We start from the raw sequence: 17,243 nt of genomic DNA, 5'->3' as shown, positions 1-17,243 counted from the left end.
ACAATAGGGGCCAGTAGCTAGGGTTAGGAGCGAGGGGAGAGAGAGAAAGAAATTGAAAACCTAGGGAATCCCTAACCCTGGATTAGGGTTGGGTGTTGTATTAATATACTTGAGAGGATAATTACAAAGGGAAAACCCCCAAACCCTAAACGGGTATTCTAACAATCACAATGGAGATAAGATCAGCTAACCCGCAAACAGTATGAAATACTAGGCGGCAAAACATGCATAGAAACTTGCATCTTCTTTATTTTCATAGAACATGGGAATCCATGGACAACATCTAACCCATAGGTGCATGTTAAATACGGCCTTATTGGAACAGAAATACAAATTTTGTACAACAGTTACAGCAGTCACTCATTTACAGACTCAACTTCAAAAGCATGCACCAGGTTCGGCAGGCACTGGGAAAAATGGGATTTCTGGATCCATAGCGCCTAAAGCCTTTCAGACTGCGAGCAGGCAGCCCAAGTTCACTAGACAACTTCGGTCACAACAAGGTAATGGACAATATGCACAACAGATGCCGGTTGTCAGGTTCTCATGGTGCAAAAAAGGCAGCTGGTTCTTGAAGACCCGCAGAGATCAGCAAAAGCTTTCTGCAGGTGCTCATGTCCACTGTTCAGTGGCATATATTTGGATCTGAAGCACACTGGTTTCCTCTTTCCTGATCTGAATATAGTTCCGTAAACTTGGGTTGCCACGGTGAAATACAGGTTGTTCACATGAAACAATCATCAGCGTTGTCCAAGCAGTGGTCAAGCACCATACGAACTCTAAGCTGAAGAAGAGATTCAAGGTTGCACATTAGGATTATCACACAGCGAGACTAATTTTGAGATACCAACGATGCCAATCATCAGATGATCAATTTGTTTAAGGAGAGGGGAGTACCTTGCAATCCAAGCAGGGGTCATTTATCATTCTTTTCACTTGTAGGATCACTCCAGCACTTTGTAGTCTGACGGCTCTACCAGATGAGGCTTCACATTTTGGGTATATCAAGTTTAGAACGCACCACAGTGTGGCAACTCGCAACTGTCTATCCTTGCTTTTCAGAAAGTTCACTGCAAACGACGGTTTGATGCGATCTGCTCTGTGAGGCAGAAGAACATTCATCACAGCTTCCTTGTTCCACTCGTTTCCCGCAGCAATGTTTGCAAGCACATACATACCCTAAAGAGAGGGAACAGCGAGATCAGTGACTTGCCGTGCAATGGTTTTTGCATTTCTTCTATAAAATGCTAAGTCATGGAGAAGCACATATGTCCAAAATATCAAAGAATGGCATAAAAACTATGCAGTTCACTACAACAGATGTTTCTCTTCTCTCCTGTCCTGTTGTCCCTCCAAAATTAAAAGATGCATATGAATTGGCATACTCAATAGACTAATATTTTTGAAGAAAATCGACCTGAATGCATACTCCCGGAGCAGATGCATTGTTCAGTTGTCTTGCAATAGCATCCATAACCATTCCATCTTCACCAATGACATAATTAGCAGAGACCACATATCCATCAACAAGATTGTGCACAAGTGCCAATGTTTGTTCTTGAACAAAATGTTCAGAATCTGTATGGCATTTCACAATTAGCAGTCAACATAATAGTATAGCAGTTCCCTCATAATCATATTTAGGCATTAGACTTACCACATATGAGGCTTGAAAGAGTAGATAAGGTCAACTCCTTAACAATGAAGTCTTTATCCTTAGGACTAAGAAGGAACATAATATTCCTGAGAGCACATACAGATTTTAGCCTCAACATTGGATCCATGGACTTTGACAAATGAACAAGTTGTGAGACAACCCCGGAGTGAAGAAGAACTGATTTCCTGGGTGTCAAATTAATGGCAATATTGCAAATGGCACCAAGGGCAGCAACCTGTGACAAGAACAGATCAATAAGTGAGAGATAAATCAGGGAACTTCTATTGAGTCATAATGGATTAAAGACCTAAATACCCATGTTTCAAAGTCCAGCTAATTGCCAAATTGATACTGACATTAGTAACTTCAATGACAAAAAGGTTGCTGGAACAATACACCTGAGAATTTGGTAGGTAGGGTGCAAACCAAAAGAGAAAGTTTGGCAGTAGCTTTCAATTATTGTCGTGCAACTTTGTGCTGATAAGATAATGGCTTAAAGGCTTGATTATTGATGTCTGAAAATACAGCTAATTGCCTAATCGACACCAAATTTAGCACACCATAGTGCCAACTGCCAAAAAAGGTTACTCCACTCATAATGCAAGGAAATGGTACTCATTAAGGATGTATACTTGCTAGCTTTCATATTATTACATTGCTACTGTACATTGGTATGTAGATTCTAATCAAATCCTAATGTCTAAAAGACCTAATGCAGTGATGCCTCACTAGCTAGTTGCCTAATTAATACTCGCTCTGTTACTTTTTATAACGTGTATTATGATTTGCAGAAGTCTTCCAAGTTCCAAGATAAATTTCACCAATCTCTTATTGTTGGTGAGTGGTGACACATTCATCTGGAAAATATATGAGCATCGCAGGAAGGATCCAGCGGCGTCCACAAGTAGCTAGGATAGAGTTTGTTCAGGGGATGTTTCAGTTCAGTCAGGGTTTGTTCGGTTCAGTAAGCTTATAGGCTGTTTTAAACTTAACTCGATCTAAAGAGCCTACTCAGAACCTCCTTGCGAGGGCGAGTACACCATCTACCCTTCCATTCCCAGACAATGAGCCAAATCACTTACAATATATTATGAATTTCTATAAAAGCAAATCGCATTGAAAGGTACGTGAAATATGAATCCAAAAAAATACCTTTTATACCTTAAACATGTATATAGTTGGTAGATTTTGCTCAGGGACACCACTCAAATGCTATGCTATTGGACACCGCCAATTCAGAAATTGGTCCTATATCATTATGGAATTGGGGTTCTTCACCATAACACACCACACCCATTATTTTATTCATTTCTCATGTTCACGGGGAGAGGTGGGAGAAATAACTTTTTTGCCCTCGTCTTCAACCTCCGGCTGTTACAGCAAAAAAATCGTTTCTCCCATCTTCTCTCTGCGAATATGAGAAATGAATAAAATAATAGGTGCAGTGTGTCACGGCAAAAAATACCCAATTTCATAATGGTACTAGACCAATTTCCGAGTTGGAGGTATCCAACAACATATTACACGGTGCAGTGTCCCTGAGCAAAACTTTCCTATATAATTTCAAAAAATGGTGGTCAAATTAATAAAGTTGATTCTATATTCTAATACGACCTATATCTTGAAACGGGGGAAGTACTGAATAACAATGTTGCTCCAATAACAAAACCCTAGCAGTGGTACAAGTTCACCTGCTAGCTTTTAGGTCGTTTTGTCCAACTGTGTGTTGAATTGTTGATGCACAAATTTATATTTCGACAATACAGCTATAAATTCTGTAGGGCACTTAATAGAAACTGGATTCCAAAAAATGTGTAGGTAAAACTGCCACAAAGGAGTAAGCTGCCATGTAGTTTTAAATCCAGGAGGACAGCTAACATGCTACATGATGAGTGGGCAAATACATAAGTTGCCATGCCATGCAACAAAACTCTATTTCCTCTTTGATTCTCACATGTTCATAATTTAATTAGACCACTGGAAGAAGAAAAGGTACTTGGAAGCACCTGAACTGCACCTTCCAGAAAACAAAAACACCAACTCAAGACAATGTTATTATAGATTTTGCAGGCTTTGTGTTACCTGGACTGAAGTAGATGAGTCATTTAAAAGCTGGACCAGGGGACCGATAACTGTATCGCAGGATAATCGACCTCCACTGAGTATCTGCAGATTAAATACATCAATTGAATCATTTGGGATGAACAACAAAAGTCAAAATGGAAAGATGCATGTATACCTTTGGTGACCTGGAGATATTCTTCAGACATGAACATGCTGCAACACGGATATCAGCCCAATCATGTTTCAATGCCTCAAGGAGTAAGGTTGATACCTGTTTTAAGAGATTATGTTAATAGTCATAAGTTATTTGTCAATCGACAACCGTATATATACTACTACTATATTAAGAACATAATGTAGACACCCGGTGCTACCATGCCTTCACCCTCCGTGCTGACATTCAGGGCCCATCCCACGCGTCACGACCGGTTCTCCCACCCCACACGCCCCGCCTCGACGCCGTGCCCTGTGGGCCCCACGCGCAGCGCTCTCTCAGCTACTGCTCTGTGGACCCCCAGCGCCCGCACAGCTAGTTACTGCGTCTGTCCAGCACTCGACCCTGCTCGCGCAGCTACCACACCGTGCAAAAAATAGTGCAGAGCGAGCACTCGAACCCACGCCCCCCTACTCCAGAAATTTGGGGCTAACCACCAGACCACACGTACCTTAATGTTTAGAAATAAACAATAATTATATTTGAATAAATATCTCAATACCTATTTATATGATATATAACAACCGTAGCAAAGCACGGGCAACTGGCTAGTAAGAGATTATGTTAATAGTCATAAGTTATTTGTCAATCGACAATCGTATGCATCCACTACTAAAAACTTAAAGGTTGAGAACTGGCATTGAGACAGTTGATTGAGTTACCGACATAACTGAAATCAAAACAGGAGGACTCTACAGAGTACTGAACTAGAATTGACAACTTTGGAACTTCACACATGACATACCTCAACCGACATCAGTTGAGATCTTGACTCTTCAAGTTTTGAGCAAAGTTCAGATAGCGCAAGTAATATGGTCACTGCTCGCCTTGTCCCCAATGGATTTGCTAGTAGATGGCTGCTGAGCTTCTCAACTGCGTTCGTTGTAAGAGCTTGTCTCTGCAGTTCGAAGCTGTCTTTAATCAGGGTGGTTAATGCCAAGGGAGCTTCATCTCCTACATGACCAGGTTCTTCAATTAGCTCAAGTAAAACCATAATCAACTTGGTCTTAATCTGATTGTCCTGAAAATGATCAGGAGAAGCATGCCCAAGTGCAATCAAGCAGAGGCAAGCAAGTAATCTTGTGCGTGGACTCCGATCATGTATTAACCCAACTACTGAACGAAAACCTTTTCCATGGTCCGTTGATGCAAATCTTGAAGCAACATCTTGGTTATTTTGAATAACTGCAATGATAGAACCTAAACAAGCATCTCGTAGATTCATAGAACATCCAAAAAGACTAACAAGTTTCTGTGGAACTCCAGCACTGCATAGCGACAATTGTTCTGCACTACTCTCACAAGAGTGAGATACAATAGCAGCAGCCAGCTCTGTGACATTCTCGTTCTCACTGTCCAAAAGGGAAAGAACAAAATCCACGTTTTCCCCACTATTAACATCAAACTTTGGAGCTAATCTTGATTGATATATCATTCTAAGAGCACGTGCGCTTGCATCCACAACCTGTAATCAAGATGACGACATTAAATAAAATATATGCAGCAGCATTATCTACAATCATATCGTACAGAACAATATGCATAATCATTAACCAGAATTGGCTCCACTTCTTGGGTTTAACAAAGAAGTTTTTCTTGGGTTCCACTTCTTACAATTGTACATATCTTACAGCTTAAAAAAGGAAAATCCAATGCTGGAGTGGCATACATGAGTGGGTCTAGGGAAGGGATAAACCAAGGCAAGCCTTCCCCCCGGGGATGGGAGAGGCTGCTTCGAAGCTGCGGCCTGGTGACTCAGTGAGACGGTTTTCACCACTGCACCAGGTCTACCCTTTTGTGCTACAACTTACAAAACAAAATTAAATAATTGTTGAACTTCAGAAATAATGAAAACTTAAGATTTCAAAAAGATAATAATGAATTACTTAGTCATGAAATATAATGGCGATTTTTGAAGTTTTCTGTCATAATTAGTTACATTTTCTGAAAGATAATTATGAAGTAAGACAATCACGCAAAAGCCGGTTGATCAGAATGTAGCAGGTAAAGGCATTAGCAAAATTGGCTGAATAGAGCCATGTTTATATCCTGAATGAATGTTCACAAGAATAATTTTCAGATATAAATATCAGATATTACCTTGTCCCATAGTGATAAACTAGAAAAAGAAAGAAAGCCAGCAACTGATAAATCATTATGTCAGATAAATGGGCATGCTTATCCTTTTTTATAAGAATCACTATATAATTAAGGTCGAAAATGATGGTTATGAAATGAATATTGAGATGTGACAATAGTGAAATACCAAAGTAATCATTTCATCTTCTTTTTCTTTTCTTACCCATCTACTATAATAGTCATTCTGTAGTCTCCACCACAGAATATAGAGTTCACCAAACCAAACAGTTATATATTTGTTGAAATTTTTTGGGATGCAAAATTCTGACTTATGAATAATAAATGAATATAGAGTATAGACGACCTCTACAGGAATGAAACATAAAAAAGATATTCCAGCACATCCTCCCCCACCATCGCCAAACCTAACCATTGACCCGCTACCAAACTCTCCTGTTTTCAAGCACAAATGAACAATAATTACACTACTTCAACCAAAAAGATGAGAATACATAAAGGAAACAGGCATAGAGAAGAAGAGAAAAGGAAATGACAACCACCACAGTTAGCTCTCAGCTTAACTGAACCAACATATTCTCCAACAGTTTAGCTCAAATAATTGCCCTCATTCCCAGGCTTTTCGCACAAACCACAAATCATAATTCCCTAAAGCAAAGTTGTTCACTTCTTTTCAACAAACCCGTAGTTATTTCAAATTTTAACTAGATAAAAAAAAACTTATGCTGCAGAACATGTTAACAGCAAATGGGATTATGTAGCTCCCAGTTGCCACACATCTCATCCCAGATTCCCAACTGCAGAAAGTAAGGTCAAAATTCTTCACCAATCCAATCAATAGTTCTCATATAAATGATAAAATGGACGCCATCTGTACCCAGTCCAGGCTCAAAATTACAAGCACAGTCGCTAAGGTATCCCAAAATCTACAACAGGAAACAGGCCAAGCAGTTCTTGTCGCCAGCTTCGGTCAACTCCGCTGGGAGTTGCGCGGCAGGTATTTTTTCCCCCAATTAAGCAAGAAACTCACTTTTCTATTACCGAGAAACCAATCGGACTCCCGCAGACACAAGCAACGAGGAAGTGAAGGGGGGGAAGACCCTACCTTCTCGTCGGGGTGAGCGAGGAGGCGAGTGAGGTGGCCGACAGCGCCGGCGGCCAGCACGGCGCGCGCGCCATCGTCCACGCCGCACGCGAAGCTCCCCGCCGCGGCCGCCGCCTGCACGAGCGCCGCCGGCGAGGCTCCGGGCTCCGCCAGCGCCGCCACGACCGACGGCACGGCGCCCAGGCGGAGGTACAGGAGCTTCTTGGTGCGGTTCCCGATGATCTGGTTCTTGATCTCGCGCAGCGCGCGGACACGCTCGTGCTCCACCTCCTCTCCGCCAGCGGCGGCGGCGCCGCGGCCCGCGCCCGGGCGGGGCCCCGTGGCCGCCAGCCTCGCCGTCAGCTCCTCCGCCCTTGTCCCCATGCAGGCCGACGCGGAAGTCGACGGCGATGGCGCGGGAGACACCTCCTCCTCCTCCTCCTCCGGCCGCGCGCCGCCGCTCGCCGTGGCCGGCATCTTGGCGTCGGTCAGGGCTTGGGGGGCAGGTGGCCGAGAGGTGTTTTTATGTAATGTACTATATATATAACTGGTTTTTTTTTTGGGTGTGGGGGGGGGGAGGAGGATATTGTTTGAGCTTTTTTTTTCCGCTGCTTGGTTGGTGTTAGGGAAATTATGTGTGTGGGCCAGGGGCACGCCCCAGTTAGGTGCCGCCACGTGGAATTAAGAAGTAGTTAGTCTGACGTGGGACAGCTTGGTGAAATTATTGGCCCTGGATTTTGTAGAATAATATTTTGAAAGTCGCATTCTGGTTTATTTTATTTTATTTTTCGTTAGATTTTTTTTTTGAAGGCGGTGGCTGCATTGGACTTGGTCTGTTAAATGGACTAACCGCCATGTGATGTGCATTTCCGTTTTTCTGTGTCTTTTTCGGATCATGGTGCTTTTTTTATATAGGAGTACATTTTTTAATGTGTTCCATTACCTTTTTTTGTTGTTCCTCTAGTTCTTTTTTTTTTGTTCCCTACAAATGTCTAACCTGAAGCTAATGAGAATAAACATTCATAATCGCCTGCTAATGGAGCATAGCGTTGAGCGAGATCAAATGATAGGAACAGTCCCATCTCAATGGGAGATGTGTATTAATAATGAACAATGCACACAAGATTGGCATGTACTAGCTAGCACGGAATGTGGCTTAGCCTTAGGTACATTTTCCATGTCATGCTAGCAGTACAGTTAAGCCAAGTTGTAGTGCAGTACCAAACAAAAGGCACATCACGTTCCTTGATGGTGCGAGTGGCCGAGCCGTCCGCGTGATACGGTTTCCACTTTCCAGCGTCGGCGCGTTGAGCCTCAGGCGGCGGCGGCGGCGGCTACGGCGTTGCCCGAGGCAGGCAGGCAGGACTGAGGTCTGCGGCGGCGGCGGTGGCCATTGGCCTCCTGATGTTCGGTTCCTTGGGATCTAATCCTGAGGAGAAACATTTACACCTAGGGAACCAGTGATCCCCTTGCTGTTACTTAATCTCGTTGGGATATAATCCCTGTGTATAAACCTGTCAGCCACCAAGAGCACCAAACACAGCCATGGATGGGAGCCGAAGGAAATCAAAGCACAGTCGAGCAGGAGACGAGGCCCAAAAGGTTGATCAAGCCCAATTCCCGCGTGACAGGCCCACAGTGGTCCAAGTAATAGCCCTTGTACGCAGGAACACATTTTATATATGTAATCTGGGAACTCTGGAAAGAGGACATGAGAATAGATAACAGAAAACATTACCGTCTCACTCTATCTTCTTCCCCAAGCTTATCCTCTTCCTCCGCTCCTCCATTCTCCCTTCTCCTCTACGGCTTGCTGTTAACATTTGGTATCAGAGGCTACGGTCCTTGGATCTGGAATTCCACTACTACACGCGTCGCGCAAAGGATTCCGGCGCCATGGATCCACAACTGAAGCTGGCGCTCGAAGCGCAGACCAAATCCTTCGTCGCTGAGCTGGACAAGAAGTTCGCGGCGCAGGACGCCAAGTGGGAGATGCGCATCGGCGACCTCGAGCGCGCCGCAGCCTCGGCGTCGACCCAACTCGGCGAATTCAAGGAACAAATCCTCACCGACGTCGCTGCCCAGTTGGCGTCGTACGATGCTGACTCGGCAGACCGCCTTGCCTTCATGGAGGCGGCAACAACCTCACGGGTGGCGGCGCTCGAATCCACGACGGCGGTGTTCGAATCGTGGCGGCCCGCGATGGAATCTGCCGTCGACGACGTCCGGTGCTGCCTCGACTCCGTCCAGTCTGAGATCTCCAAGATGAACATCCACTGGGATCAGGCAGTGCGGGCGTCGGCGTCTTCAAAACCAGGCATCCTCGGTGAACCCTTGTCAGTGCCCCAGCGCCCACCTGCTGGACAATGGACTGACGGCCCTCATGGGCACCGCGTCGAACATCAACGTCGGGAGACTGGCCTTGGGCACCTCAACGCCCAAACCAATCTCCCGCCCAATGGTACGCCCCATTTTGATTTTCCACAGTATTCGCCTCATTTTGGTTCGGTTCCACATCAGTCAGGTGGCCAAATGTTTCCTCAAAACCATAGCCCACCCCACCTCGGATCCCTACCCAAGGTCCCGTTTCCCTCCTTCGATGGCGAAAACCCACGCCTCTGGATCAGTCGATCCGAGGACTACTTTGATTTCTATGAAACCGACCCGCGTATGTGGATCCGTGTGTCCACAATGCATTTCACTGGCACTGCTGCCCGTTGGTGGCAATCTGTGGAGAGGAAACTGAAGGGTACCACCTGGAGTGAGTTCAGTACTTGGTTACTAGAACGATTTGGCCGAGACCAACATGAACATCTCATCAGACAACTCTTCCATATTACCCAGACATCGTCTGTTGCTGCCTACATAGAACAATTTTTTGGGCTCATTGATCAGTTGTCGGCATATGAAACCAAAACCGATCCTCTGTTCTATACCATGCGGTTTATTGATGGGTTGAAGCCTGCAATTAAATCTACTGTCCTTTTACAGCGTCCATCCACACTCGATACTGCCTGTACTCTTGCCCAATTGCAGGAAGAAGTCCTCGAGCCCATCCGGCCGGATGCTCGCCGGTCATTGTACGCTCGCGGCACCAGCACTACTCCACAGCCGCTGCCTCTTCCTCGACCACCGGCTCCGGACAATGCCCCGCGCCCCCGTTCTATGGACGATAAGTTTTCATCCTTGAAAGCATATCGTCGAGCCCGCGGACTGTGTGACAAGTGTGCCGAGAAGTGGTCTCATGGTCACCGTTGTTCAACAACTGTGCAGTTACACGCTCTCGAAGAAATGTGGGAATTGTTCCAGGGCAATTCAGAGGAGCCCACTCCTGATACTGACGTCAAATCTGCATCTGATCAGTTGCTGGCCATCTCAATGTCTGCTATATCAGGATCTGTTGTTCCACATACTCTCCAATTATTTGGTGAATGTCAAGGGCACCCCATATCCATCTTGGTTGATTCAGGCAGTTCTCATTCTTTTATCAGCTCAACATTAGCTCCCAAGCTTCAGGGGGTCTCACTGCTCTCCCCTTCAGTGGCAGTCAAAGTGGCTGATGGCAGTATTATTAATTGCAATTGTGTGATTCCTGCTGCTGTCTGGACAACTCAGGGCTATTCATTTACTACTGATTTCCGTGTCTTTCCCCTCTCAGCTTACGATGTCGTCCTTGGTATGGATTGGCTTGAGCACTTCAGCCCCATGAAGATTAACTGGAGAGACCGGTGGTTGGCATTACCATACAAGGGGCACATTGCAGTATTACACGGAAAAGTTCACACTTCAGACCGGCCTGATATAATGCATGTGGTGTATTTGTTGCAGTCTGGTAGTGACACTCAACTGCCCGACAACTTGGATCCAAGGCTGTCCCTGGTTCTGCAGCAATTTCAGTCAGTTTTCAACCCTCCAGAAGGTTTGCCACCATCCCGTGCTTGTGATCATACCATTCCACTGATCCAGGGCGCACAGCCAGTGTTTATCCGTCCTTACCGGTATGCACCTGCTATCAAGGATGAGATCGAAGCCCAGGTTAAGGAGATGCTCCAGTCAGGGATAATTCAGCCCAGTACCAGTCCATTTTCAAGCCCAGTGTTGATGGTTCGCAAAAAGGATCAGACCTGGCGTTTTTGCGTTGACTTTCGTCACCTCAATGCTCTCACAATCAAACGGAAATACCCAGTCCCAATCATTGACGAGTTTTTGGACGAGCTGCACGGGGCTAGCTGGTTCTCTAGTCTTGATCTGCGAGCTGGGTTCCACCAGATATTACTCAAGGAGGGTGAAGAGTTCAAAACAGCCTTTCAGACACATAGTGGTCACTACGAATTTCGTGTTATGGCTTTCGGGTTGACAGGCGCACCAGCAACTTTCCAGAGTGCAATGAACAACACCTTGCTGCCAGTTTTACGCAAGTTTGCTCTAGTATTTTTCGATGATATTCTAGTATACAGCCCTTCACTGGAAGCCCATATTGAACACCTACGTGTGGTGCTGCAATTGCTCCAGAACGACAATTGGAAGGTTAAGTTGTCCAAGTGTACATTTGCCACAAGATCCATTGCTTACCTTGGCCACGTTATCAGTGCTGAAGGAGTTCAAACAGACCCACATAAAGTGACTGCTGTACTCCACTGGCCCACTCCCAACAATGCTAAGGAACTGCGTAGTTTCCTCGGGCTCGCTGGTTACTATCGCAAATTCATCAAACACTTTGGTATTATTTCCAAGCCCCTAACAAATTTACTCCGGAAAAATACTATGTTCTGCTGGACACAAGAACATGAAGTGGCATTTCAGTGTCTCAAATCAGCCCTGAGTCAGGCCCCAGTTCTTGCTCTTCCCGATTTCTCTAAGCAGTTCATCTTGGAAACTGATGCGTGTGCCATGGGAATTGGAGCAGTACTTATGCAAGCTGGACATCCACTCGCCTTTGTCAGTAAGGCGTTGGGCCCAAAGACCAGAGGTCTCTCCACTTACGAGAAGGAATATCTAGCTATCTTGATGGCCGTTGAGCACTGGCGTTCCTATCTCCAGCATGCCGAGTTTATAATCCACACTGATCAGCGTAGTTTGGTTCACCTCAATGAGCAACGACTCCATACACATTGGCAACAAAAGGTGTTTACCAAATTGCTGGGCCTACATTACTCCATTGTATACAAAAAGGGATCTGACAACCGCGTGGCTGATGCTTTATCCCGCCGTTCACACCATGAGGCATCCTGCTTAGCCATTTCAGTTTCTGCCCCATCCTGGGTAGCCCGAGTGGTGGATTCATACAGCGAGGATGCTCATGCCACACAGTTGTTAGCCAAGCTGTCCTTGGACAATGACTCTGTACCCCACTTCTCCTTACAACAAGGGCTACTCAGATTTAAGAATCGCATTTGGATAGGTGACTGCGCATTGATCAAACAGCAACTGGTAGAGGCTTTTCATCAGTCTCCTCTCGGGGGTCATTCTGGCGTTCCGGTTACCTACCGACGCCTCAAGCAAGCGTTTGCTTGGAAAGGTATGCGGTCGTTTGTTCAAGCCTGGGTTCAATCTTGCAGCGTTTGCCAACAAGCAAAAACAGACCGCACTCGCAGTCCGGGACTCCTCCAGCCACTGGACATTCCTCCTGCAGCCTGGAACACCATTTCTATGGACTTCATAGAGGGATTACCCAAATCCTCCCGCTACAATTGTGTACTTGTGGTGGTTGACTTATTCACAAAGTATGCTCATTTTGTTCCCCTGACACACCCCTTTACAGCTGTTGGAGTTGCTCATGCCTTCTTCCACAATATATATAAACTCCACGGGCTACCTGCTGCTATAGTATCTGACCGTGACAGGATATTTACCAGCAACTTTTGGCGCGAACTTTTTCAGTCCGCTGGTGTTAACCTCCACATGAGCAGTGCTTATCACCCCCAATCGGATGGGCAAACGGAACGTGTCAACCAGTGCTTGGAGACTTACCTTCGCTGCTTCGTACATGCTTGTCCGAGTAAATGGTCCAGTTGGCTATCAGCTGCTGAGTATTGGTATAATACTAGCTATCACTCTTCTATTGGCCGATCCCCGTTCGAGGCTCTGTATGGATACCCACCAAAACACTTCGGTCTTCGGAACCTGGACTCTTCTTCCACTGAATTGTCTGACTTTCTCCATGAAAAGGTGGTCATCTCTGATCTGCTTCGTCAGCACCTCAGCAGAGCTAAGAACAGGATGAAATCTCAGGCCGACAAAAAACGTTCAGAGCGGGTGTTTCAGATTGGTGATATGGTCTTCTTAAAACTACAGCCGTATGTTCAGACATCTCTCGCACCAAGGGCATCTCAGAAGTTGTCATTTCGTTACTTCGGACCTTACAAGGTGCTGGCTAAAATTGGTACTGTGGCATATACTCTGGATCTGCCGGCGTCTGCCGCGATTCACCCCACATTCCATGTCTCACAATTGAAAAGAGCTCTACCCCCAATGGCTCAGGTAACACCAGAGCTCCCTGATTCTACTCTTCACTCACAGTTTCCAGTGGCTGTCCTACAGCGACGCGTCGTCACCCGCGGTCTCCGGGCAATATCCCAAGGATTGATCAGATGGTCATCACTGCCGCTGTCTCTTGCCACCTGGGAAGACTTGGAGCCCTTGAAGCAACGCTTTCCATCAGCCCCAGCTTGGGGACAAGCTGGTGCTAAAGGGGGGGAAGATGTCAGCCACCAAGAGCACCAAACACAGCCATGGATGGGAGCCGAAGGAAATCAAAGCACAGTCGAGCAGGAGACGAGGCCCAAAAGGTTGATCAAGCCCAATTCCCGCGTGACAGGCCCACAGTGGTCCAAGTAATAGCCCTTGTACGCAGGAACACATTTTATATATGTAATCTGGGAACTCTGGAAAGAGGACATGAGAATAGATAACAGAAAACATTACCGTCTCACTCTATCTTCTTCCCCAAGCTTATCCTCTTCCTCCGCTCCTCCATTCTCCCTTCTCCTCTACGGCTTGCTGTTAACAAAACCATGTTCGGTTAAACCCATTAAAAATGCTAAATACAATTCTAGAACAGCAGCACTCAAAAATGGATCCACAGTCAGCATCCATGTCCTCTTCGCATCCCAATTCACATCCCAGAAGCATAGTATAGATGTATCCCCAGTATAGGACAGGGGTGCGAAGAATTCCAGCACAATCGACATATATCTCTAGATGCTAAAACTTTAATCTCTAGGTTTGAATAGTGCAGGGTACTGTTAGATGAAAGGCGGCGCAAGGCAATAGCTCGCCTGCCTCCTGTATATATAGATATGTCATCGATACAATCAAGCAGCCGGAGAGAAATCCGGAACAGATCTGTCGGCGTTTCGAGACAGGGGGGTCCCTAAGCCGACGAGTGAGTGTGCTACGTGCCCCAGCCCAGATGGGTCGAGCGCGTGGGCGAGCGCGAAGGGGGGAGAGGCGAGGTGGCCGGAGTCGAGTGTGAGAGAGGTGGAAGTCTCGCGGCCTTCGTGTTCGTCCCGCGCCCAGGTCAGGTGCGCTTGCAGTAGGGGGGTTACAAGCGTCCACGCGGGTGAGGGAAGCGAGCGGCCCCAAGAGAGCGCCTGTCCCGTCCTCGGTCCCGCGCGGCCAACCTTCTCTAAGAAGGCCCTGGTCCTCCCTTTTATAGTCGTAAGGAGAGGATCCAGGTGTACAATGGGGGGTGTAGCAGAGTGCTACGTGTCTAGCGGAGGGAGAGCTAGCGCCCTAGGTACATGCCAATGTGGCAGCCGGAGAGATCTGGGCACCCTGCTGGCGTGATGTCGTGGCTGTCGGAGGTGCGGCGGAGCCTGGCGGAGGGACAGCTGTTGGAGCGGTCGAGTCCCTGCTGACGTCGTCCTGCTTCCGTAAGAGAGCTGGGGGCCGCCGTCGTCATAGAGCTTGTGGAGCGCCATCATTGCCCCTCCGGCGGAGCTGGCCGGATGGGACGCCGGTCTTGTTCTCCGTGATCCGAGTCGATTCGGGGTAGGATGATGATGACGCTTCCTGTTGACGTGGTGGTCTGTGCCCTAGGCAGGGCGACGTGGGGGTTCCTCCGAAGCCGAGGTTGAGTCTGCCTTCCGTTGCCGTGGCCGAGCCCGAGCCAAGGGGTCGGGCGAGGCGGAAGTCGTTCGGCCGAGGCCAGGGCGGAGTCCGAGCCCTGGGGTCGGGCGAAGCGGAGTTTCGTCGTCTTCCGGGTGTTAGCCCGAGTCCGAGCCCTGGGGTTGGGCGGAGCGGAGTTCGCCGTCTTCCGGGTCTTAGCCCGAGTCCGAGCCCTGGGGTCGGGCGGAGCGGAGTTCGCCGTCTTCCGGGTCTTAGCCCGAGTCCGAGCCCTGGGGTCGGGCGGAGCGGAGTTCGCCGTCTTCCGGGTCTTAGCCCGAGTCCGAGCCCTGGGGTCGGGCGGAGCGGAGTTCGCCGTCTTCCGGGTCTTAGCCCGAGTCCGAGCCCTGGGGTCGGGCGGAGCGGAGTTCGCCGTCTTCCGGGTCTTAGCCCGAGTCCGAGCCCTGGGGTCGGGCGGAGCGGAGTTCGCCGTCTTCCGGGTCTTAGCCCGAGTCCGAGCCCTGGGGTCGGGCGGAGCGGAGTTCGCCGTCTTCCGGGTCTTAGCCCGAGTCCGAGCCCTGGGGTCGGGCGGGGCGGAGTTCGCCGTGGCGCCTTTGGCAAGGCCTGACTGCCTGTCAGACTCACTCTGCCGAGTGGCACTGCAGTCGGAGTGGCGCAGGCGGCGCTGTCCTTCTGTCAGACTGGCCAGTGGAGCGGTGGAGTGACGGCGGTCACTTCGGCTCTGCCGGGGGCGCGTGTCAGGATAAAGGTGTCAGGCCACCTTTGCGTTAAATGCCCCTGCAATTTGGTCAGTCGGTGTGGCGATTTAGTCAAGGTTGCTTCTGAGCGAAGTCAAGGCCTCGGGCGAGCCGGTGATGTGTCCGCCATAAAAAGGGGGCCTCGGGCGAGACGGAAGTCTCTCGAGGTCGGCTGCCCTTGGCCGAGGCTAGGCTCGGGTGAAGCGTGATCGAGTCACTCGTGTGGACTGATCCCTGACTTAATCGTACCCATCAGGCCTTTGCAGCTTTATGCTGATGGGGGTTACCAGCTGAGAATTAGGCGTCTTGAGGGTACCCCTAATTATGGTCCCCGACAGTAGCCCCCGAGCCTCGAAGGGAGTGTTAGCACTCGCTTGGAGGCTTTTGTCGCACTTTTTTACAAGGGGACCAGCCTTTCTCGGTTGCATTTCGTTCCGGTGGGTGCGCGCGAGCGCACCCGCCGGGTGTAGCCCCCGAGGCCTCGGAGGAGTGGTTACACTCCTTCGAGGTCTTAATACCTCGTGTAACGCTTCGGCTGGTCTGGTCGTTCCCTCATGCGAACTGGCCGTAGCCCGGGTGCACGGTCGGGGCCCAAGCTCTCGGGCTGGTATGTTGACGCTGTCAACGATTTGGCCGGAGCCGGTTTTTGCGAGAGCAGCCCCCGAGCCTCTGCACAGGGCGAGAGGACGATCAGGGACAGACTCGACTTTTTACATACGCCCCTACGTCGCCTTTCCGCAAGGAGGAGGGGGGGAGTGCGCCATGTTACCCTCGATGGGCACCGAACATGGTGTCTCCGGTGAGCTGCAAGCGGGTAATCCGAGTGGACGTCCGTGCCCCGTTCGTTGGGGGTCGGCTAGGGGCCCAGAGGCACGCCCAAAAGTACCTGCGGGTGATTTGCCGGACCCGGTCCCCTGGCGACGGGGTCCGAGGGCTCGATGCCTCCCTCCGATGGGATTCCGTTACAAGATCGTTCCTGCTGGTCTCGGAAATGTCCTAGGGTACCTCGGGAGCGCAGCCCGAGCCTCGGTTATGTATCGAACGTACCCCTGGTCATCCCTCGCTCGGTGTCTGAGGCGACTGTGAACCCTTCGGGGGCCAGCCTTCGAACCCCTGATCAGTAATGGGCGCGGAGCCCGAGTAGCCTGAGGCGGCCATTGAACCCTTCGGGGGGCCGGCCTTCGAACCCCTGACCAGTAGTGGGTGTCGGGCCCACGCGATCTGAGGCGACTGTTGAACCCTTCGGAGGGCCAGCCTTCGAACCCCTGATCAGTAGTGGGGGGCTCGGAGCCCGGTTCCTTCGCGGAGAAGGGTCCTTTTCGG

The 17,243-nt window shown here is 48.8% G+C and overlaps 1 protein-coding gene across 1 annotated transcript; it reads right to left on the bottom strand.

Annotated features, from left to right (window-relative positions):
• Window positions 1-274: 274 nt before the first annotated feature.
• LOC100501070 (uncharacterized) lies at window positions 275-7,645 on the bottom strand. The gene is made up of 8 exons (NM_001322377.1): window positions 7,138-7,645; window positions 4,681-5,400; window positions 3,897-3,992; window positions 3,740-3,823; window positions 1,658-1,892; window positions 1,418-1,578; window positions 898-1,179; window positions 275-784 (listed from the first exon to the last, which is right to left on the bottom strand). Exons 1-8 carry the CDS (start codon window positions 7,591-7,593, stop codon window positions 725-727), a joined length of 2,094 nt encoding a protein of 697 aa, NP_001309306.1. The 5' UTR covers window positions 7,594-7,645; the 3' UTR covers window positions 275-724.
• Between the last annotated feature and the right edge of the window lie 9,598 nt (window positions 7,646-17,243).

This window comes from Zea mays, chromosome 4 (assembly GCF_902167145.1).
Source record: "Zea mays cultivar B73 chromosome 4, Zm-B73-REFERENCE-NAM-5.0, whole genome shotgun sequence".
NCBI lineage: Eukaryota > Viridiplantae > Streptophyta > Magnoliopsida > Poales > Poaceae > Zea > Zea mays.
This window is presented reverse-complemented; position numbering and strand designations above follow the sequence as displayed.

Bases quoted from the DNA above. Each gene is read 5' to 3' on its own strand.
- LOC100501070 (NM_001322377.1), bottom strand. From the start codon at position 7,593: ATGCCGGCCACGGCGAGCGGCGGCGCGCGGCCGGAGGAGGAGGAGGAG. The intron at 3,993-4,680 runs GTATGTCATGTG...CTCTTAAAACAG, and splicing joins CTCAACTGATGTCGGTTGAG to GTATCAACCTTACTCCTTGA. The intron at 3,824-3,896 runs GTATACATGCAT...TTTAATCTGCAG, and splicing joins ATATCTCCAGGTCACCAAAG to ATACTCAGTGGAGGTCGATT.